The 23,202-nt window shown below is 45.6% G+C and overlaps 1 protein-coding gene across 13 annotated transcripts in view; it reads left to right on the forward strand.

Annotated features, from left to right (window-relative positions):
• Positions 1-7,440: 7,440 nt before the first annotated feature.
• Positions 7,441-23,202, forward strand: part of PARD3 (par-3 family cell polarity regulator) — a 553,895-nt gene continuing 538,133 nt past the window's right edge. For all 13 annotated transcript variants that reach the window (XM_065921047.1, XM_065921054.1, XM_065921051.1 and 10 more), the window contains exon 1: positions 7,441-7,869. In XM_065921047.1, the coding sequence (XP_065777119.1) occupies positions 7,750-7,869 (120 nt within the window). In that variant the 5' untranslated portion in view covers positions 7,441-7,749. The remainder of the gene's footprint in view (positions 7,870-23,202) is intronic.

The raw sequence follows: 23,202 nt of genomic DNA on the forward strand, positions 1-23,202 counted from the left end.
CTATCTCTGAGCTGAGCAGAGACCCAGGGCCACAAAGGGCGGCTTGCCTCGGTGAACTTCCCCATCCAGAACAAGCTGGTAGCCACTGGTGAGATGCTGAGCAGATGACAGTCCAAAGCACAGATAGCGCGAGCTTTTGAAATTGAACTCCTAGCTTAGCAGCATATTAACCTGACAGAGCATGGAGGATGACTCAGCCATCTCATGTCAGGGGCAGAAAAGCAGTTGGGCTGGGTGTGCACTGGTCCAGCACACTCGCATTATGGCCTAGAACACCAGCACCTGGGTGCTGGATTTTATCACAGAGCAGCCTCGCTGCCACGTGGCTCCTTCTGACATGAGCAGGTCTGGCTTTGTGGAAGGAAGACTTCCTGTCGTCAGCTGGGTGAGCATGGGGGTGGAGATAGGAAACTTTGGGTGGGGGTGGAGGTGGGGGACTCTGGGTGGGGGTGGAGATGGGGGACTTTGGGTGTGCCTCAGGAGGGGTAATCCAGGTTGGCCCACTGCCTAGAGGCCCTCGGCGAAGGTCCTGCATGGTTGGTTGTTTTTTTAATGTTGATTAATTTGGCCACATCGGGTCTTAGTTGTGGCCTGTGGGCTTAGTTGCCCCTGGACATGTGGGATCTTAGTTCCCTAACCAGAGATCAAACCCACGTCCTCTGCATTGCAAGGTGGATTCTTAACCACTGGACCACTGGGGAAGTTCTGCTGCATGGTTAATTCCACCACAGTGACTGCAATTAAAGCTTCCCTGTCACCCAGCCTCATTCATTGTTTCAAGATTTGAGAATTTCAGACATTTAATTTTGACAAGGTCAAGAAAAAGTATACTGTTCCAATGATCAACCACAATGCATTTTTCCCCTTCTTTACTGAATGAAGCTGCTCAGCCACATTTGCTAAAAAAACAGTCTTTAAAAGCTGATTCATATCCCGTGACCTGAAGTCCTTTAGAGCTGAGATTTATCTAAGCATTGGTGCGAGGCTTTATGTGAACTCATTCCATCCTTTTCCTTTTAATCATCAAAGGTTAAGTATCCTCTGGGCGAGGAGAATTTCTCTTCTTGAGAAATGATTACAATCATTTCCTTGATCCGTTCCCCTTCCCACCTCATTTTCTCAAAGTCTTGGAGTAAAAATAAAAACAAACAATGACTTCAGTACTTCGTGCTTCTAGAAGATCCACGCCCACCTTGGAGAGAAGGCAGAGTGGTCTTCCCAGCTGGGAATTCCGATTCAGACTCGGAGTCTCATTTCCTATGCCTCTGGATTCCTCCAGCTTAGAAGGCCAGCACTCTAGGCCTTGCTTGAGAACTTGACTCAGGACTTTGCATTCAAAGATTCAGCTGAAAGAACCTGAGGTGGAGACACCTCTCCACACTACTGGCTGCTCCCATTTGCCTCGGGTCAAGTGGCCACTGGGAAGTAGGCAGCTCAGACTGCTTTGTTTGACTCTCTGGCAGGTCTGTCTCCAATAGCTCAGTTGGTAAAGAATCCACCTTTAATGCAGGAGACCCTGGTTCAATTCCTGGGTCGAGAAGATCTGCTGGAGAAGGGATAGGCTGTCCACTCCAGTATTCTTGGGCTTCCCTTATGGCTCAGCTGGTAAAGAATCCGCCTGCACTGTGGGAGACCTGGGTTTGATTCCTGGGTTGGGAAGGTCCCCTGGAGAAGGGAAAGGCTACCCACTCCAGTATTCTGGCCTCGAGAATTCCATGGACTGTGTAGTCCATGGGGTCACAAAGAGTTGGACACGCCTGAGCGACTTTCACTTTCTTACAGATCTGTCTCCAAAATCTGGGTTTTAACATCACCAGCAGTGCCACCTTAACTCTGCTCCATGTGCTGCTAGACTGGCCTTTGAGGACTTGATTGACAAGCTCCCTCATTCTTAGGCTTTGGAGCATGGGAAGCAGAGAGGCATTTGATGAGGGAACCATGGCTCTTGAGCGGTGGATCACGATGCTGGATGGATGGATAGAAGGATGCAGGGGATGGCTTTCTGTAAGGAACTTGGATCTCTTTCTGCACACTGAGGTTGGGTGACATGGGGGCATCTAGAAGTGGCTTCCCAAGCAAGGCAGTGGGGCTGACACAGCTTCTGGGCATTTCTGGGTACTGGCATAGGACAACAAGAATACAGTAGATACTCTGGTGACTACTGATGGACTGGTTGAGGGCAATCTGGACTATTTTGAAGGGAGGACTTGGAAGCCCATGGTTGGGTATGAAAGTCAACACCACCCCATCAGAAATCACAGGCTCTGGTGAGTCAGGTGCCTTTTGGATTACATCAGCCTCTAGGGTAAAGACAGAGTGTCGGATGCAAGGGGAAAGGAGATTGGGCCTACCTCATCCCATGAGATTTTCTTCTGGTCAGAACCAGGTCAATCTGTGTACTTTTCATCTCAGATGATGGGGGATCATTAAGGCTCCTCTTGTCTCTTGTTCTTTTCCTTTTCTTTCATTGACTTATTACTCTTACCCTTACAATTCATATGCGCTCAAGCTTCATTAGAAAAACCACTGTTTTTAGACTTTGGTTTAATGTTGCACAACAGAGAAGATCTGTGAAGTCTAAGTGCCATTCTTTTTTTTTTTTTTTTGGTTGTGACTTGGCTTTGGATCTTAGTTTGCCGACCAGGGATTGAACCCAGGTTACCTGCAGTGGAAGCATGGAGTCTTAATCAAAGGACCACCAGGGAAGTCCCTTATGTGCCATTCTAATTTCCCTCAGTCTTTGCATTCTATCCTAAACAGCTTTACTATTACAATATTTGTACATATGTTAAGATGCCATCTTTCCCCTATCCCTCTGTATTCATTCACTCATTCATCACAGTTAGAAACTAGTATGCAGATAGCCTTGGGAGAACAATCCTGGGGAAGTGCTGTGAATAATACCACCTCTGCCCTCATAGAGGGCACTTGTAAGTTCCTCAACAGTGCACGTGGCTTCCAGCCATTAGCAGTTCCAACCTGTAGAGCTTTGCTGTCCAATATGGCGGCCACCAGCCATATGCAGCCACTGAGCTCTCACAAGGTCAGATGCGTGCTGGTTACTCAGTCTTTGACGGATGAGTGAATGCATGAGTGAATGAATATGGAGGACTGGTTCAAAGGAAGATGTGCTGTATGTTTAAACTATGCACAGGGTCATGAAGAATTAGTAGGCAAAAACAAACAAACAAAAAAGTATGAAAGATAGTGGTTAGTAGACATTTGGTTCTGTCCAAAACTTTCGTAGGACATTTGGTCTACACTCAAAGGTTCTCGATATTTGGTCACTTTCGGCCCTGTCCAAAACATCCATGGAGACATTTGGTCCATGTTAAAAGGTCCTTGATATTTGCCCTGTCCCAAACCATCTGGCATGGATCAAATATGTCCATGATGTTTTGTGTGCGAGCGTGCTACATAGATTCAGTCCTGTCCGACTCTTTGCAACCCTATCGACTGTAGCCTGCCAGGGTCCTCTGTCCATGGGATTCTCCCGGCAAGAATACTGGAGTGGGTTGCCATGCCTTCCTCCAGGGGATCTTCCTGACCTGGGATTGAACCTGAGTCTCTTATGTCTCCTGCATTGGTAGGCAGGTTCTTTACCATTAGTGCCACCTGGAAAGCCCTCATGATGTTTTGGACAGGACCAAGTGTCCTGCATGGAAAATATTCATTAGTATTTTTTAAAAGTTGATTATATGTTGAAATGATACTAGGATATACTGGGTTGAATAAAATATATTATTGAAATTAACTTCATCTGTGGCTACTAGAAGATTTAAAGTTAGGAATATGGTTTGCTTGATGTTCCTCTTGGACAGTTTCACTCTAGATGTCCTGCTTCCACCCCCTTCACTTTCTTCTCTCTCAGGAAGGAGCATTTCCTCTGGGTACCATCCTCATCTCCATATGTAGCACCTCTCATACCCTGCTGCTGTTGCTGCTAAGTCGCTCAGTCATGTCCGACTCTTTGCAACCCCGTGGACTGTAGCCTACCAGGCTCCTCCGTCCATGGGATTTTCCAGGCAAGAGTACTGGAGTGGGCTGCCATTGCCTTCTCCTTCTCATACCCTAGTGGCTGCCTATTCATGTCTGAAACCGTTTCCAGTGTCAGAACCTCTTGAAGAAGGAACTTTCATACCCAGCCCACAGTGCTATGCTTGTTATAAAATAGACAGACAATAATTAATTGGTGAATACTGATCAATTGCTCCTATTAGACTAAACCTGTGTAAGGCAAGGCATTTATGATTGTTAATGTGGTCTTAAGTGTAATACTGCATAGGTGTTCAGTATGTGTGGGAAACATTTCAGAGATAATTTCTAAAACACATATGAATTTTAAAAATTTCTGGAAATATTTTATTCCTAATTATTAAAACTGTTAAGGGTATGATGTTAGGTAATTCAATACTCTTCCTACATACATGGGGTGTGTATTTATTTCAATGGACATGAATGCTGCTGGATAGAGTTGAATTTATGGTCCATGTGGTCACACCTGCCCATTTACAAAATACGTACAAAACCCAGCTAGATTCTAATCAATTTTCAGAGTTCTCTGATGTTTTCAAAACCAATTTAAATCAATCAATTATAAAAGAGAAGTATAAGTTAGGTAAGGGTCATAACTTTTTTAACCAAAATAAGCAGAATTTAGAACAGTAAACACACTAGAAAACATTTACTTAACGTTTGACCCTTAACTTTGATGAGTTTGCTTCTCAGGGGTTTGCTTTTATGCTTATCTCAAGTCAGAAGCAATATGGTCAAACTGAACATTTTGTAGATGTGAACGCAGCCTGGCCCTAATGCATCTTTATGGTTAGACGTTAGGTAAGTATATCAGTGAGAACAGATTCATTATTTGTGAGAAAATTTTATGAATTTGACTCAAGACACCAAAGTGTCTGGTATCTAAAATTAACAGAGCATTAGTTTTTCATCAGTTATTAATATAGAGGGAATCACTGTATCTAGATAAACTAGGTAGATTTAAATAAAGACTTAAGGTTTTATCTGCTTAGTTAAGTCACATTGTAATTATTAATCTTATGATCATATTTTTGAAAAGCTGTCTAAACTTATTAATGATTTAATAGTGAAAGGAACTGATGTACATAAAATGGTACAGAAGTACTTGGATGTTGTCTCTTTCCTGACTTCAGGCCTCCCTCCCCAGTTCGACTGTAAACACTTTGTTGGCTTGAATTTGTAATGTCTTGAATTACAGTTATTGGAGTAGCTATTTCATTTTAAAATCTATATATTTCTTACTTACTTAAAAAAAAATTCCGCTTTCCACATGGAAGTTCTCTAACTGCGTGTGGGATCAAATTAAGGGAAGTGAGTACAGGCTTGATTGAAGGTCATGAGTCCAGGTCCAGACACTAAACAGCTGTATCACCAATCCAGCAATTTCTCTGAGCCCTGGACTCCTCTCCCAGGCTATCCCTCCCCCTCAGCATCCTCCTTTGCTATCTGGCCCTGATTTTGTTACCCTTCACCCACATCATGATGTATGTGTGTTTGCTCAGCCCCTTGGTCATGTCCGACTCTTTGTGACCCCATGAACTGGAGCCTGCCAGGCTCTTCTGTCCATGGAATTTTCCAGGCACGAATACTGAAGCCAGTTGCCATTCCCTTCTCCAGGGGATCTTCCAGACACAGGGAGCAAACCTGTCTCCAGCACTGGCAGGTGGATTCTTTACCACTGCGCCACCTGGGAAGCCCTGCATTACGGTAACTGAACTCTACTAACCTACACACTCCTACGTGGCAGCAGGCACTAAGTATCTTAACACATTATTTTAATCTTAATAATTTATCTCATAATTTATGGAGATCACCAGCCCACTTTTCAGCGAATACAACTGAGGCTGGAGAGAGATTGAGTGGCATGTCAAAGGCACAAGTAAATGGTACAATTACTATTTCTACCTACATCCCAGCATTGTCTGATGTCCTCTGGCTACTCCTGAACTTGCCTTTCAACCAGAACTATTTTGAGAAAGCCCCACTCTAAACTTGTATACTCCTCTCTTCCCAAAGCATTAAAACAGAGACAACATCTATAATTATCAGTAATTGTTGTTGTGGATCCAAGTATTAATACAGAAGCAAGGAGACCTCCACAAGATTTGTTGTCGTCGCTGTTACAAACTTAATTATTGGGTAGAAATGTTGACGGTTGCCTCTAAACAGAAGAGGAGTAAGAGATCCTTTCCCATGAATTCATGGCCGGAAACTTGGGCTCTCTTTCTGGGTCATCCTCTAGCTTTCTCTGGGTGGCCTTGGGCTAGTGATTTCAACACTCCTTAGCATCCTGGGGTAAGATGGGATGCTGACACATGGTGCCTACTTATTGCACTGCTTTGCCAGGATAATTGATTGTACTGGTCAAGGGCTGCAGAGGTGTGGAAGTACCTCGTGTATGGCAAACAGCACTATACCTGGGGCAATGGAAAGTGCAGGGATCCAAAAAGCAGATTAACCTGTCTTGTTTCCTTAGTTTAAAAAGGGAGGTGGACGGTCACCAACTATATCTGCTGAAGTTCTCCTGGAGCCCACGGAGCTGTTGATCACTTTCACAAGCCCTAGAGACGCTTGCAAAAATGAATCCACTATCGTTGGGGCAGACCTGGGCGGGCCATGACTCTTTGTTGACACTTGCAGTCTCTGAACAGAGAGACACACAGTTGCCAGGAACACTGAGATTCCTGCCATAACAGAGAGGAGCCTCAGTTATTTTTCTTGATGTGGTGTCGGTTCCTCTATTAACTGTCGCGGGTCCCCGCGCAGGTGAGTCCATGCGGCCCTGCTTTCTTCCCCAGGGCTGTGGTGGCCCTCCTAGTGCAGTGTTCCTAACTTTGTGTTCAGGTTGCTTGGGTTGCAGAATTCTAAGAAAGAAAACGATGCGAATTGCTGATGTCGGAGTTGCACACGACGAAGCGGGTGGGTCACCACGGGGTCACAAGAGCTTCAAGGTAAGTGGTGGCCTGGGGAGAAAGGCCTCCCCGCAGAGCAACCCCCTCACTCCTGGCCTCCAGGGGCGGGGTGGGGGGGTCGGGAGTTGGGGGGATCGGGTGGGAGTCCCCCCTCGCCGGACCTCTGGGGTAGTGTGGAGGCAGCCTGCGATTCCGCCTGGGCCCCTCCAGCGCCAGGAGGGGGATCCACAGCGACAAAGGAAGGGGGGTGCGGGAGGCGGGGGCCGGGGGCTGCGGCGCCCAGGCTTAGGGGGCGGCGGCGGAGGGAGGCCGCCCCGCGCCCCTCGCCAGGTCTCCGCGTGTGCAGTGTGTTGTGGGCCGGCCGCGCCCCTCCCCTCCCCTCCCTCCCGTCTGCTCCCTTCGCCTCCCTCCTCGTCCCTCCCCTCCTCTCCCCTCCCCTCGCCTCCTCCCCGTCCCTCCCCGCGCCGCCGTCCCCTCCCCCGCGGCCCGGAGCGAGCGCCGCGCCAGCGCCACACGGCCCGGCCGCCGAGCGCGACGACACACACCGAACAGGTGGCCGGAGGCTGCGGCGCCGCGCGGGCACAGGCGGGCGAGCCCGGGGCCAGGCCCGGCTAGGCGCGGCGAGGGCGGCAGGCCGGGCATGCGAGCCGATCGGGCGCCCGGCCGCGGCCCCTAGCCTCGCGCCCCGCGCCCCGCGCCGCGCGCCCCGCGTGCAGCCGCCTCGGCCCAGGGCGCTCCGGGCCCTCCGGCCGCGGTCACCGAGGGGCGCGGGCCGGCCCGCGGCGGCGGCGGCGGCGGCGGCATGAAAGTGACCGTGTGCTTCGGCAGGACCCGGGTGGTCGTGCCGTGCGGGGACGGCCACATGAAAGTTTTCAGCCTCATCCAGCAAGCGGTGACCCGCTACCGGAAGGCCATCGCCAAGGTGAGGGGCCGGGGGCGCGGGCGGGGGCGGGCGGGCGGCCGAGGGGGCGGAGGAGGGGCGGAGGAGCGGGAGGAGGGAAGGCGCCGGGATCAATATGGCGCTTCCTGGAAGGGGAGGCGGCGGCGGAGGCGGGGAGAGGGAGCGCGCGGCGGCCGGCCCGGCCTGCGCCCCCCGCCCGGGCTGCGGGCCGCAAACTTCCCCGCGCCCGGCCCCCGCGCCCCGGCCCCCGCTGTTCCTTCGGGGCCCGGCCGCCGGCGCCCCGAGCCTCCGGGAAGCCGAGCCCGAGCCGCGGCGGGGCGTGCGGAGCCTGCTCCCGGCCGCGGGCTGCGGCCCCGGCTCCCCGCCCTGGGCCGCGGGCGGAGGCCGGGCGAGGGAACTTTTCCTGCTGGAGCGGAGTTCGGCCCGCGCGCGGGGAGAGTGGCTCGCTGCTGCCTCTGCGCCCCCCGCCCGCGGTGGGGGGAGCCCCTCCTGCGTGCCCAACCAGGCGGGGGTCCCGGGCCGGGTGGGGGCGCGGTGCTGGGAGCGACCAGCTACAGCTGGCTCGCGATCGTCGCTGGAGCCCAGCACTTGGGAGACCGAGAGGCCCGGGAGCACTGCCTCGAGATGGGTCACCGAATTTCCTGCCGGCACCTCGCCGTGGACCCGTCTGCACAGAGCTCCCTGCGGAGCCCGGGCCGCGCCCCGGCCTGGAGTGGAGTGGATTTCCCTTTTCCCCGTGGAGTGATAACATTGTCTCCACTTCCCTGCATTCCTCTACAATGTGTCAGAAGTGAAAAGGCTTTTTGTTAAATTGTTTTATCGTGTGTGTCTGTTTGACAACGGCCCACGCCTCCCAAGTTTCTCTCAAGCACCTGAGGATATTTCCTTCGCGCCAGAGGAACGTTGGTTGGAATGCACAGTCACTTTCAGAAATCCCATTTTGTCCCCTATCTTGGAGTGGTTTGAGCCCTGTGGGTCTGGGGGCCACAGAGGAAAAAAAATTTTTTACACTCTTGTTTTGAGTAGAGAGGAAAATTAGCACACGTTTGGCCTTTTAAAGATAATCTTGGGGATGTTTAAGAACCTGACACAGTGATGGAAGATGTTGACTTTACTTCTCGGCTCTAAAATGTTCCTTACAGTTGGTTGAACTTTTATTGAAAATCAAATAAAATTAGTGGAAATTGGGCACCTGCTTATCTTAAACCACTGTCAACCTCTGAACCAACCTTGAGCATTTTAAAGGATTGTTTATGGATGACAGTTTGTGATCTAAATGTTCGGTACCAATAATCAGATTGCACATGTACTCGAGAAACCAACAAAATAAACCGTGAGAGGAAAGAGAATAATGTATACTTTGCAGTGTGCTCAGGTCCATCACAGAGGAGTGATGGATGTTTCTTGGCTTACATGCTTAAAATGGACCTGATTAACATTAGTCATTTACATGCTTAAACATTAACATGCTTAACATTAGTCATATTTCATTATGCACAAGATGCATGTGGGTGGAACAGCTTGTTTGGGAGATACAAATGTAGTTGTTTGGGTCATTTGTATGCTCCACAGAAATTCTTAAGCATTTACTGTGACTGAGGCATTGTTCTGGGGGCTGGACATCTGTGAGATCCACTGGCTGCTTATGGAAATTGGACTGTGGGGCTCAAGGAGAGAGGCTACATGGTCCTGCCTTAGTCCTGCGCTTAGGGTAGCCAGCCTTACTGCGAGTTACAGTGCAGTGGGGAGAAGACAGGCCTCTGGGGTTTTGAGTAGATGCAGTTGAGAGGCCTCAGTGAGAGAGCTGGACTCTGTCTTTAGGTATCAGTGGTGGTGGTTTTGCAATGACTGGGGAGCATGAAGAAGGAAGCATAAGTTTCTGCAGCGCACCCAGGAAGGCACCCAAGGGAAGGAGCATCAGAGCTGAGTTTGGAAGGGTAGGCGTGAGACTGATTACTTTTCCTGGTGGAGATGTAAGGAAGGAAGGGTCATGCTCAGAGAGTGATGGTGTTATTGGAGTTGGATATAAATGACTCAGAGATGATTCAGGAGCTTCCAAAATTGTTTAAATTCTCTTTAAGTGCAATTCACAGTTCAGCAGGTAAATTTTAAAATGGGCTTTGTGGTTTACAAAGTTCAGTCATCGGATCACAAGACTGTTGACTCTCCAATGTTGCAAGAGCTGGAGTTTCTTCCAGGTCCATTTGTATTTTTTTCCTCTTAAATGATTAGGTAATGGTTAAGATGAAACTTTAGTGGTTCTTTCCATTTTGCCCACCTCCTTTAAAATGGTTATGAAGCAAACAATTATTAACACTTGTTTTAACTTTTATTCTCTTATCTCTTCCTTACCCCTTACTGTTGAATAGAACAAGATAAATTTTGTATGAAGAACTGGGTAACTGGGTAGCTGTAGAGTGGTGTTTGGTTGCTAGGTGACATGTGCCATGCCGAACTCCCATCTGGTGGGGAAAAATGGGGGAAGATCATGTTTATGGCTTTGTATAAAAACCAGCTAAGCTGGAAAAAGAAAGAAATTAAGAAAAGAAAAAGGAAAGAGAAAGAATGATCCCAAGCCACTAAGACTTTTCTCTGCAGTGAGCATTTTTGGTGTGGTGGGGCTAATTTTTGGCATTATATTTAAGCTGTTTTCAGGTTAAACAAATACGTTTTTCTGGGCAGTGGAGTGGTGTGACTTAATACCAGAAATGTCCTCAATAAGCAGATATTTGAAGGCTTACAGTTATTCATAGCACTTTTATTTTTCCTCCAGTTAAAAACTGTTTTTCTGTTTATGATCCCTGATGGGTGAAAATGGGTTGGCTGTTCTTCCACATCCACCCATCCTCATGCAGACCATCTCTGAGGAGGGTGCCCTGCTAGACACGGAGGACCGTGTCATGTGGACTGTCCTACTCCTACCTGTGACCTGACTCATCCATGGTCCCCAATGGACGCAGGGTGCAGAGCACCAAGTGCCCGGACTCTAATGTGGTGGTGACTTGGCTTCTTTGCCTGCTTTTTCTTTATTCTCAGTGGATCAGGGCTGGTCTGAGACTTCCCATTTTTTCCTGCTGTGCACCTCAACTCTGGTTAGCAGAAAAAAAAAATCTCCATTCTTTTTTTTTTAAATTGTTAATTTGTTGAAGGGCTACTGTATGCAAAATGTCATGCTCTATGAAGAAATGTAAGGCTGAATTCTTGCTCTCAAGAAGAATGTAATCTGGGAAACAGGGTGAATATATTAAATTATAAATAACAGTAGGCAATAACGTTAATTAGCAATAGGGTGGTACATACAAAGAGTAGTTAGTTGCTTCTGGATTTCAGAGATGGAAGTGGGCATTATAGCCTGGGGGTGGCAATCTTCTGGAATCACCAGGGTTTGCATGTACTAGGCTTAATCAGTGGGAAGGCTGACCTGGATTTAGGACAGCACTTCCCAACTGGGTAGTGGGGTGACCCCCAAAACCACCTGCCTGACCCAGGTGTCCTGGTTTGGTAGGTGTTCAGTGGGTCCAGGCGTGTGCATCTGGACTATGTTGACTGCCATGCTGAGAGGTGAAAGAGGGGGCATTGCAGGTGAGCATCAGCGCTAGTTTGGCTCCTGTGCTGCCGTCCTGTCAGATGGTGGGGCAGGACCAAGCTGAGGAGGGCTGGGAATGCCAGGATGAGACCCCGAGGCTTTGTACATACAGTCTGATGGTCTGGGTGGACTAAGGTGTTTGGGCAGGACTAGTTCTCTTCTGCGCAGAGGACCAGGATCACCTTCAGTCCACAGAAACACTGCTGATCGCTGAAGACTAATGAAGGGAAGACAGAAGTGAGCGAGGGGAGTGACTGGAACCTCTTAGCTCCCCACCGTCCCATCCCCAGACCTCTTTTAGGGTTTGAGGGGGAGCTTTGGATTGAGTTTGGAGACCTGGGTTTTTTTCACCATTTAACCTTGGGCAGACCAGCCCTACGGAGCCTCATTTCCTCTTCTCTTGAACAGGTTCCTCCCCTGCAGGGTTCCTGTGAGTACTGAGGGGTGATGAATGGGCAGCTTCTCAGCTCTGCATCTGGATGCCTAATTGGTTTTACTCACCAAATGGTTTTACTGCCTGCGAGACTTTCCCGAGTAGTCTGCTAGTCCTGTTTGGGTTTTTCCTCTTTGCTCAGGAAGACAGTGTAATTTAATTAAAGAATAGGTAGGAATGTTAATATTTGCCTAAGCAACATCACAATCAGAAGAGCACATTGTGTGTGTGTGTTTATGTGTAGAGAATGTAAAAATTGCGGATGTTACAGCTTTACTCTGGGTTGACTTCTGGGTACCATTTTTATTTGTGGGGCAGGCACTGCTTCTGTTCCTTGAGCATGGAAACCTTAAGAGTTATTTAATAGCAATTTATTTGTGGCTCAATTGGTAAAGAATGCAATGCGGGAGACCTGGGTTCAATCCCTGGGTTGGGAAGATTCCCTGGAGAAGGGAAAGGCTATCCACTCCAGTATTCTGGCCTGGAGAAAAGAGTTGGACACGACTGTACAACTTTCACTTTCAGTTTGTTGGTATATAAAAAAACACAAACGTAAATTTATGGGCAGTAACTTGAAAATATACTTTCCTTTTTTGGGGGCAGGGAGGACTGTTGATTACCATAACCATGTAAGTCATGGTTTATATGAAGAATCTTGTGTTTGGTGTGTGATTTCTTGTGGACAGATGGATGACTGCATGTTGTTACACATTCACAAGTTTATTGAAACTTTTAGGAAAACAGACTGTTGCAGAGTTTGAATGACTGTATTTTTGAATAGTGAAGTGAGATGCATTTTATTATTTTGTTAACATTTTCTCGTCTTCCTCTTCAAAAAGAAACAAAGAAGAAACATGTCTGGAAGGTTGATCTTTCTAAAATGCATATCTCCATGTACTCTTCTGCTTAAGGACCCCCATACCAGCTTTCCCCAGAGGCCAGGTCCTGCCACCTCAGCAGGGCCTGTCCCTTGCAGGACTCCTCCTGCCTCTTCCACCCCAGGCCCTCCCACTTCATCCTTACCCATTTGGCCTCGCTTGCACGTTCCTGCCTTTGCTCTGGCATTTTCAGTTTCTCCCGCCTAGATGACTTGCTTGCTTCACATCTGCTCCTCTCTTGAGCCTCAGCTCAGCTCAGGCTGGCCCTGCACCCAAGGCTGCTTGAGGTTCTCCCCGCTTCCCACAGCTCCCGTACTGACCTGGAGGAATGTGCTTTGTTATGGGTGCTTTGGGGTGTTTGTTTTGGAACAGAACTGAGCCCCTTCTCCTGGGTGAGGTGCTTGAAGGTGATGATCCTGCCTCAGTCTTACCGGTACCTGCCACATAGTCATCTTACAAGCTGAGTAGGTGCAAAATTGAGGATAAATACGTGGCACATATTCTCACAAAAAGTGCACTTTTGCTTGGAAGACTGTATGATTTTGAAGACTTTAAAGTTTGGTACATTTGGCATATTGGGACAAAGAGATTGATTTAGTGTGGTTTCGGGGTACCTGGAAGTTATTCTTCTGTGTCATTTGTTTTCAAGGAGTTTGGTCCATTTTTCAGCCAGAGCAGAGGAATCATCCTGGGGTTTGCTTTGGGCCTGTTTCAAGGCTGGTGGCCAGGGCAGTGCAGGAATCTGGCCCCAAGACACACCTGTGCTGGGTCTGGCGCTTCTAATTCTGTCAGTTGGGGTCTGTGGGTAAGTGCCAGGAGTAAACAGAAATGTTTAGGATCTGAGATTTACAGGGAGAATCTGGCGACGCGAGGTGCTTCTTGGCTTGTGGCGAATGTGGTGAATTGGGCACAGGAGGTAACCTGTGCACATCAAAGTGCCATGTGCACGAATCTCCATCTGTGCTGGAAGGTTTGTTCAAGCCTAGAGTTGGATGCAGGTGGGTGGTGGTGAACACTTGAAAGATGACCGGAGCCCTCTGCCCTTTTTCAAGGATGGAAAGTGCTTTCCCCAAGTGGAGGTACTTTTCCATGGGGTAGAGGTGGGCAGCCCACACAGGCGACTTTTCTCCCACTTGGCCACTCACGCAGCAGTCCAGGTGCTGGGCAACAAGGTCAACAGCAGTAGAACAGGGCTCAGAAAATTTATGCATTTTATTGACTTTTGGTATCTTTTCTGTTTTACATGGAAAAGAGAAAAATCTTAATAAGAAATGCAAAGCTCTATGATCATAGCAGGAAGGTGATTGTCTTTTTGTCTTATAGTCATTATTTTATCCCACTGAAAAAAAATTTTTTTCCCCATTTGGAAGGATTATGTAAAAATGCTTTTCCTTCATGGCTCTGTCTTCCTGTATCTGACCTGCCATCTTTATGTGTTCATGCCATAAAATATTACTTTTGTTTATTCTTTTCTCCTCCATCAACTAATATTGGAACTTAGAAATACAATTTCCAGCTTCTTTCCAAAAGACTTGATATGTGAATTATTTAGTTTTTTTCTCTCTCAATAATAGCTTATACACACACAAGAAATTGAAAGCACATCTATAGAAAAAATATGTACGTAAATGTTTGACATGATTCCTAACAGCCAAAAAATAGAACAAGTCAAATGTTCATCAACTGAAGAAAATGTGGTATATCTATACATTAGAATATTATATTAAGCTGTAAAGATGAGTGAAGCTGTGATGCATGCCTCACTAGAGATGGACCTTGCAAACAGTATGCTACATAAAGGAAGTCAGTCATAAAGGCCCACACACTATATGAGTCCAAATTTACAAAATGACCAGAATAGGCAAATTTTTAGATACAGAAAGTATAGTAGTGGTTGCCAGGGCCCGGGGGTTGAAGAATGGTAGGTGACTGTTTATGGGGATGGGGTTGATCTTTGGGATGATGAAAATGTTCTCAATTTAATGGTGATGGTTGTATGCTTCTGTAAGTATACTGTAAGCATCACTGAATTGTACACTTAAATGGGTGAATTTTGTAATATATTGTTATGTCTCAATAAAGATACTAAGAAAAAAAACAAATAGACTGCATAAGCCACTATGGACAGAGCTCCATTTTTAAGGTATTTTATAGTTCCGAGAGTCCCATAAACCATGTTTTTCTGTGTCAGAGATGCTCAAATGAAGACTGGCTATTTTTAGGAGTTTTCCATACAATGTGTGAACCTGCTTTCTCGAGGTTGCCTACTCTCTCCTGGTGCTGTCTGCTAAGCCCTTGACTGCTGAGAATCCGCGTTCCCTAGTGCCCCCTGTAAAGGCTTTGCCAACTAACCATTCACTTATTCTGCCTTGCTCTCCCTCAGCCCAGTCCACCAGCTGCCCTGGCTGTTGATTCAGATGACCTGAGATGTCCATCATGGAAGAACTTTTCCAGTTTTTGGTCTTGAGCTTTGGCAGGTCTCACAAGCTCTGTGTGCATCAGTTTTCCCATCTTCATCTCCCCATACTCAGAAGTTCTGGGCTGGGCTTCTGCTTCCTGTCCCCCTGGGCAACAGCCACCCTGAGTCTGCGTCGTTGGTGGTTGTGCCCGTGGGACCATCAGGCATGAGAGGCTTTTGAGAGGCGTGAGCAGAGTAGATCTCAACTCCCCCCACCCTCCCTGTGAGAATGTTTTGCTTCCGTTACTTTGAAATGATGGGCTTGACCCTCAGGTCAAACATATGCTGTTTCGAAAGTTAGGATGTATTTTGCCTGGACTGTCCCTCAGAATTCCTTACTGTCCCAAGATAAATATCTTTTAAAATAAATTACACGCTCAAAAGTAACTTAATAAGGTTGTGTCCTTTGTGAAGTGTAACTAAAGGTGTGATTCTGCATGCTTCCAAATGTATGGCATGTGTGTACACATACACACACCAATGTATTCATGAATTTGGTATTTTTATGGTGATACCAATTTAAGGGGTTTTAGAGATGACTGGTCCCTACTTTTAATGTTCTTTAACATTCAGAAATGATAAGGCAAGTTTTTGGAACTCAGATTTATTTTTTCCTGGTGTGTAGTTTTTCTTGTTTTTGTACTGCATCCCTGTACGATAGGGTTTATGTATCTGAAAAGGCCTCTTTTGAGATATTCTATGATACAAAGCAATGTTTCCTTCTCTGTTTATTTTAGAAAACAACTCACTATATATAAAAAAACCTAAACTTCCTAAATACTAAAAATATATGTGGTATTAACAGATGAAAAACACAGGCTGCTTCTGTGTAAGTGGTTGAGATGGGAATGGGCTATTTTGTTCTAGTTCTTTGCAGTATACAATAAAAACTGGGAAATATTTTTTCATGTTCATGATTTAATTTTTTCTAATATTGAATCCAGAATTAAAAAATAATCCATTTCCCAGGGAACACAGAAAGACTTCTAAGATGTACCATTTGTAATTCTGAAACCTGTTGTGCAAAGTCATATGTGAATAATACTTAGCCAGGTTCCTGCCCAACAGGGGTATAGTTCAACCTGATATTCTCTCATTCCAGCCAGCAGCACCTGCGGAAGAAGGAGGGGAGATGTGCAGGTTATTGGTTCCTGGTGAACCACCATACAGGATATGACTAATCACTAAATCCATGAAGGCTGAATGTAGGATTTGGTATTTTTATCGCTTTGTTAGAGATCTGGGAAAAAACCTTTCAGACAAATGAAGGGGCTCTCTACATGAAAGTGCCTCATTTGGATTGATAACTACCTAAACAACTGCATCTGGAAGATGGTGGCATTTCTGCATTTGTACTGCCTGAGGAATATGAAATGAGTCATATTTTAAATTATGAAGGCACATACTATTGGGAATATTTTTTTTCAAGGAAACCTGGAAAGCTAATAAAACCCTGAAGTTTTTATAGTGGAGTCAGTTTTATCTTTTGTATTTCACGACCCACTTTTTAAAAACACAGATGTTTGGTAAAACACAATTAGCTGGAGGTGGAAAGTTTGGTGGTGGATGTTTTTTGTTTTTTTCCTTCTAGGAGGCAAGCACATCAGTATGACACAGTCTGGGCCAGGATTCAGAAGAACAGATTACATCATTTGTGTATCTGAAAGCAAGAACGGTAACCTCTGTCAGCCCAGGATACATGTCCTTCATAGGACTGTTGTGAAGGTTTAAAGAGAGAATGTTATAAAAAGGCATTGTAGGAAGTAAAACAGAGAGATTGAGAGCTGTACTGTTCTTTCGCTTTTGCTTAGAATGGTCACAAGTGATTAAGGCTCACTTGAATAAATGCTTCTAAATTGTTTCTTCTCATCTTGCTTAGAATTGCTCTAGATGTGGAATATTGAATATTTTTTTTGGGGGGGGGGGGAAGAGCTCTCCCTTTAAAAGTCTTGAAAGCATTCTGCTGTTTGAGAAATAAAATCCCAGTGACATTGTTATAGATGCCCCAAAGATGTCCATAGAGGAATATCTTTTCTTGTTTTTAGTTTTGGCCATGGTAGTTTTGAACTTTGATAAGTCTCACCGTCTGTCTGAGCCTCAGTTTTCTTATCTGTAATTTGGGAATATTTTCTTTAGTCAGCAGTCATGGAGATCAAGGGATTTAATGCAGATAATTCCCCTGCCATGTTATAGACTCTTAGTCAATTTTAGATCTTTTCCTTTTCCTCAAGTTTCACACAGAAATTAGACACAAGTTGATTTTTCAACTTGATTTTTATTTGATTTATAATTCCAGTTGTCATTTTTTCAAGATGGTTTGTCAAAGAGTTACCACTTTCTTCTTAAAAGTACTATAGAAATTCCAGTGTTTAGTATTCCAGTTTTGGTACTTTTACTAAATCAGCTAGAAATAGGAAAAAAGAATGTTCTGATAATCAAGAAGTGTGTTTATCCTAACTCTGTAGCTTTTTCTGTTATTAGCCTTTTTTTTTTTTTTAAACTTTATCTATTTACTTTTGGCTGTGCTGGGTCTTCATTGCTGCCCGTGGGCTTTCTTGAGCTGTGGCAGACTGGGGCTACTCCTTGTTGTGGCACTCGGGCTTCTCATTGTGGTGACTTCTCTTGTTGCAGAGCTCAGGCTCTAGGGTGAGTGGGTTTCGGTAGTTGTGCTCGAGCTTAGTTGCTCTGTAGCATATGGGATCTACCTGGACCAGGGATTGAACTCCTGTCCCCTGCATTGGCATGCAGATTCTTAACCACTGGACCACCAGGGAAGTCCTATTAGCCCTTCTAATTTTCTAAAATAATTGCAGCTGCCATACTGCTAGATGAATGGAGATTTTGGAACCTTTCTTTGGTATATTTACAATATTTTAAAAGGCACTGGTTACACACTTTTCCACCAAAGAAATCTTTTGAAAGTTGGAAAGAGTAAAACTAGAAATTGTAAATACTATTGATATTAAAAAAATCCTAAAGATCTTTAAGATAGCTGTTTTAAAGACCTTTAGCAATTATTAACTAGTAGTTCTGAGGGTATCCTGGAGCTCAAAGAGATAATCTGAGTTATAAAAAACGTGGGAAGGTTGACAGTTTTGTGACCCCTCTAATCCTTTATTCTACAGGCCTCTATAATTCACATGCCCATAACACTTCTTTACTCTTTACTGTATCTTTAAGATGGTGATTTGGGGCAGCCAGATCAGCAGTAAATGAACACAGAACATCTTTTGCTTGGGTAGGTAGTTGTAAGGGTTGACAGATTGATACAACTTTTAATACTTTAGTTCAGCTAAAGGCACCCAATGCCAATCACCTGAAGACTTCGCCCAAGAGTTGACCTATTTATCATTCTGAACCAGGAGTGGTGCCTGGGAGGCTTCCTCAGGGTTCTGGGTGGGGCTGTGCTAAAATGCCAGACTTGCCAACTCATCAAAACTCAACTGAGTTCATGCCCGAGAGGACCACCTCTTTTTACTTACATTTTCCCTTTCACAGTATTGAGAATTATCTTCCTGTCTTTGAGGACTTTAAACATCTTATTAATTCAAGCTTCCTCCCTCTCTGTTTATGTGTATAAGGAAGTTGCTGGGTAGTGATTAAAACAATAAAGCTTATCTAGTTGTGCAGCATTCATATTTTGACTTTGATTCCTTCCAGCATTTGTTTATAAACATTGTGTCAGGTGAGTGCATTTGAAATCCAAGGCTTTTGATTCACACAAGGCCTAAAAAGAGATACAGCAACATGGTTGATTGGAATTTATACATATCTTTTCCATTTACAATTTCCTGTGGTTTTGTGCTTTGTAATGAAAGTGATAAATAGTGTTTTCAGAACCTTTCCAGAATATCCCAGCATTTTATAACAAAACTGTAGAGAAATAACTCTGGGGGAGTTTCTTTTTCTCCCCAGCTTTATTGAGGTGTAATTGACAAATAAAATTGTAAGATATTTAAAAGTGTGCACCGTTATTTGATACACCTGTACATTGTGCAGACTTCCTCCTATTGAGTTAATTAACATATTCACCTCAACTTGAGTATTTCTTTATGTCTTCTGAGAACATTTAAGTTGTACTGTTTGACTTGGGAGCATTTTAGATAGATCTGTTCTGATGGGTGATTAGGGTGGAGTTTTAGTCTAAAGCAAAAGAGTTTTTGGTCCTGGGCTGTTTTTCCACCTATGAGGAGGGAAACCGCCTCCTTAATAGATTCACGGTAGTAGTATTTTCAGGTCAGTCTTTTGGTGTCAATAACCTTTTTATGTCAGGGTGGATGATCGAAAGCTCTTGCACAAGAGGTGCTGTATCAAGGGCATTATTTATCTGCCTGTCACATTGGGGAGCTGTTGAGAAAATACCTTTAACAGTGATAACCTATCACATCTCAGTCCCAATTTGTTGAGGAGTTTCTGACAGGTAGGAGGGGAACCAGCACATAGTTGGATCAGGTAAGAGTAGCAGTGATAATGCTTATTATCAACAGGCATGGTTAGCACTCTGGGGGCATTTTATAACATCAGGCACTAAGTCTGGGCCCATGCTCATTAAACCCATGGAGTGGTAGTGAGGCAACTCTGAGTTTATGGGTGAGGACACTTGGGCTAAAGAAGATTAAGAAGGTGGCAAATAGCTGTACATTTGATGTGACCCCTCTGGCTGAAGAGCCTGTAGTGTTCTACAGGAAAGAATGAACAGAGTCCATTGGAGAAGACAAGTTCTTTTCTGATCTAGGTTTCATCTAGTGGCTCATGAAAGAAGGGGAAGAAGTGCACATTTGGGATGATGGAGCCAGCTGGGTCAAGGAGGCTAGACGTCGAAGCCCCTTGCTGCTCAGGTGTGGTCTATGGATCAGCAGTGCTGGCTTTGCTTGGAAAATTGTTAGGCTTGGAGAATCATGGGCCCCATCCCAGACAGATACTCTCAAAATCTGCATTTTAGTCAGATCCTCAGATGGTTCTGAGCTTCCTTGGTAGCTCAGCTGGTAAAGAATCCAAGTGGCTACCCACTGCAGAATTGTGGCCTGGAAAATTCCATGAACAGGGAGCCTGGCAGGCTACAGTCCATGGGGTCACAAAGGGTCGGACGTGACTGAGAGACTTTCACTCACTCAGATGATTCCAGGGGCTTCCCTGGTGGCTCAGTAGTGAGGAACCTGCCTGCCAATGAAGGAGACTTGAGTTTAATCCCTGGGTCAGGAAGATAGATCCCCTGGAGGAGGAAATGGCAACCCACCCTGCTGTTCTTGCCTGGAGAATCCCATGGAAAGAGGAGCCTGACTGTCTATAATTCACAGGCTCTCAAAGAGTTGGACACAACTTATTGACTAAAACAACAACAGATGATTCAGAGCAGTTGCTCTCAACTCTGGCTGCAGGCAGGAACATCTGAAAGGGTTTTAAGAACTGGATGCTCAGGCTACCCATGAACCAAGGGAATCAGATCTCTGGGTTGGAGTGGATACTGGTATTGCTCTGAAGCTCCTTGGGGGTTTCTCTGTGCTTCCAGGGTGGAGAACCACTGGTTTAGAGCAGCCTCCAGGCCCTTAGGGGTTGTTGTGTTATGTGACCTGGGACCTGCCGCCTTGTAGCTATACATGGAAATTTCCAGAACATAAGTTGAGAGGATCAACCAGGGTGCTCACAGGCTTGTTACTTAAGTGACAATGGGTCCACCTGTGCATCTTCATTTCTGACTTTTGAAGCCACTCCCCACCTTAAAAATTTTCTATTTTGTATTGGAGTATAGTTGATTGACCTGATGTGAAGAATTGACTCATTTGAAAAGACCCTGATGCTGGGAAGGATTGAAGGCAGGAGGAGAAGGGGATGACAGAGGATGAGATGGTTGGATGGCATCACTGACTCGATAGGCATGAGTCTGAGCAAGCTCCGGGAGTTGGTGATGGACAGGGAAGCCTGATGTGCTGAAATCCATGGGCTTGCAAAGAGTCGACACAACTGAGCAACTGAACTGAACTCATAGTTGATTGACAGTTTTGTGTTAGTTTCTAGTGTACAGCAAAAGTGATTCGAGGTATAAATATACAAAAATCTATTCTTTCTCAAAATGAAATCACTCTCTTCTCCTGCCTGTTAACTAATTTTGAGTTTTATTTGTGGACGCAGTTGACAGCATTGCTACTTTAAGGTATTCCTGAGGTTTCAGCCGTTAACTCTTAAGGACATCTAGTCTGAGTTTAGTGACAGAAATGACTTAAAAGGTCCAGGAGGAGCAGTAAAACTGACAGCCCAAGAGATAGAAATAAGGGGGGAAAGGAAAGGTCATATCGGGTCAAACACGTGAGATTTGGTGCAAGTCATGTGATGGGGTCCCCTTGGTGTTTGTGATGTGTAGAGACAGGACAGCTAAGACTTTTGGTTCTGGGTAAAGCAGGCTTGTGAGCAGTGGACTGAGCACTCCTTTTGCTGGAGCTTCTCTTCAGGCTTGTTTGTGGCTGTGCCTGCCTGTGTAGGGAAGGCACACCCTCACCAGGTCAAAGGGCATTCCTATCACACACATCCACGCTCAGCTTGTTGGAATATTCCAGTCAGACAGTCCCCACCCCCACTCCAGGGAGCAATCAGACAGTCCCCACCCCCACCCCAGGGAGCAAGGGCCACCGGTGCCTCTGGCCTGAGGCCTCGGGGATCTGAACGTCCAGAGAATGTGCCTGCCCTCCCAGGTCCATTTTATTAACTTGGGTGTGAAATTAAAAGACGTTTGCTCCTTGGAAGGAAAGCTATGACAAACCTAGACAGTGTATTTAAAAAGCAAAGACATCACTTTGCCAACAAAGGTGCATATAGTCAAAGCTATGGTTTTTCCAGTAGTCGTGTATGAATGTGAGAGTTGGACCATTAAGAAGGCTGAGCAATGAAGAATTGATGCCTTCAAATTGTGGTATTGGAGAAGACTCTTGAGAATCCCTTGGACAGTAAGGAGATCAAACCAGTCGATCCTATAGAAAATCATAGAAAATCAACCCTGAATATTCATTAGAAGGACGGATGCTGAAGCTGAAACTCCAACACTTTGGCCACCTGATGCGAAGAGCTGACTGATTAGAAAAGACCCCAATGTTGGAAAAGATTGAAGGCAAAGCAGAAGAGAGTGACAGAGAATAAGATGGTTAGATATCATCACTGACTCAGTGGACATGAATCTGAGCAAACTCCAGGAGATAGTAAAGGACAGAGGAACATGACATACTGTAGTCGACAGGGTCACAGAGTCGGACATGACTGAGTGACTGCACAACAACAAAGGTAACAGCAAATGGCATTGTAGTCTTTGCTTTTCCTGGCGTTGTAGCTCTGTATACTATCCCAACATTTTTATACATTTCCTTTGTTACTTGAAATAGGAAAAAGGACAGATGACCAGCTGTCATTCTTCACATGGATTTGCCAGCTGACCTTCATTTGAAAAGTTTGCACATGGGATGGGCCTTCCTGCCACTCACCCCCCCCTGCCCCGCCCCCCAGCCCCAGTCATAGTGCCAGGAGGACCCAGTACAGGGCTCACCAGCCAGAGATGATAAAGACAGGACATGCTTTCCTCAAGGGAGGTTTCAGAGATTCTATGTGCGACATTTAAAACTGTGTCTTCAAAGGTACTGCAGCTATAAGAACTTACTTATAAACCTGTTAGAAATTACTTTAGTTAAAGGTATAACATGTTTGGGAGCATTGCCATTGTGAGAATTTTTTCTTATTTGGCAGTTTCAAATAGCACTTAACCATGAGTTGATTAGTAAAAATGTTGTTTGAAAATTTATGTATGTTTAGGTATTGCTGCTTAAGAAACTACTCAGAAATTCATGGTTTAAATCAATAACTAATTATATCTCATGATGTAGTGGGTCAGGATTTGGTCAGGGCTCAGCTGGGTGATTTTTCTGCTTCATTTGCAGTTACTTGGGAATATTCAGCTGGCAGGTCTTCCAGACCTATCCAGACCTGGTCTGGAAGGTCCTAGATGACTGCATTCATTCAC

This window comes from Muntiacus reevesi, chromosome 2, assembly GCF_963930625.1.
Source record: "Muntiacus reevesi chromosome 2, mMunRee1.1, whole genome shotgun sequence".
Lineage (NCBI taxonomy): Eukaryota > Metazoa > Chordata > Mammalia > Artiodactyla > Cervidae > Muntiacus > Muntiacus reevesi.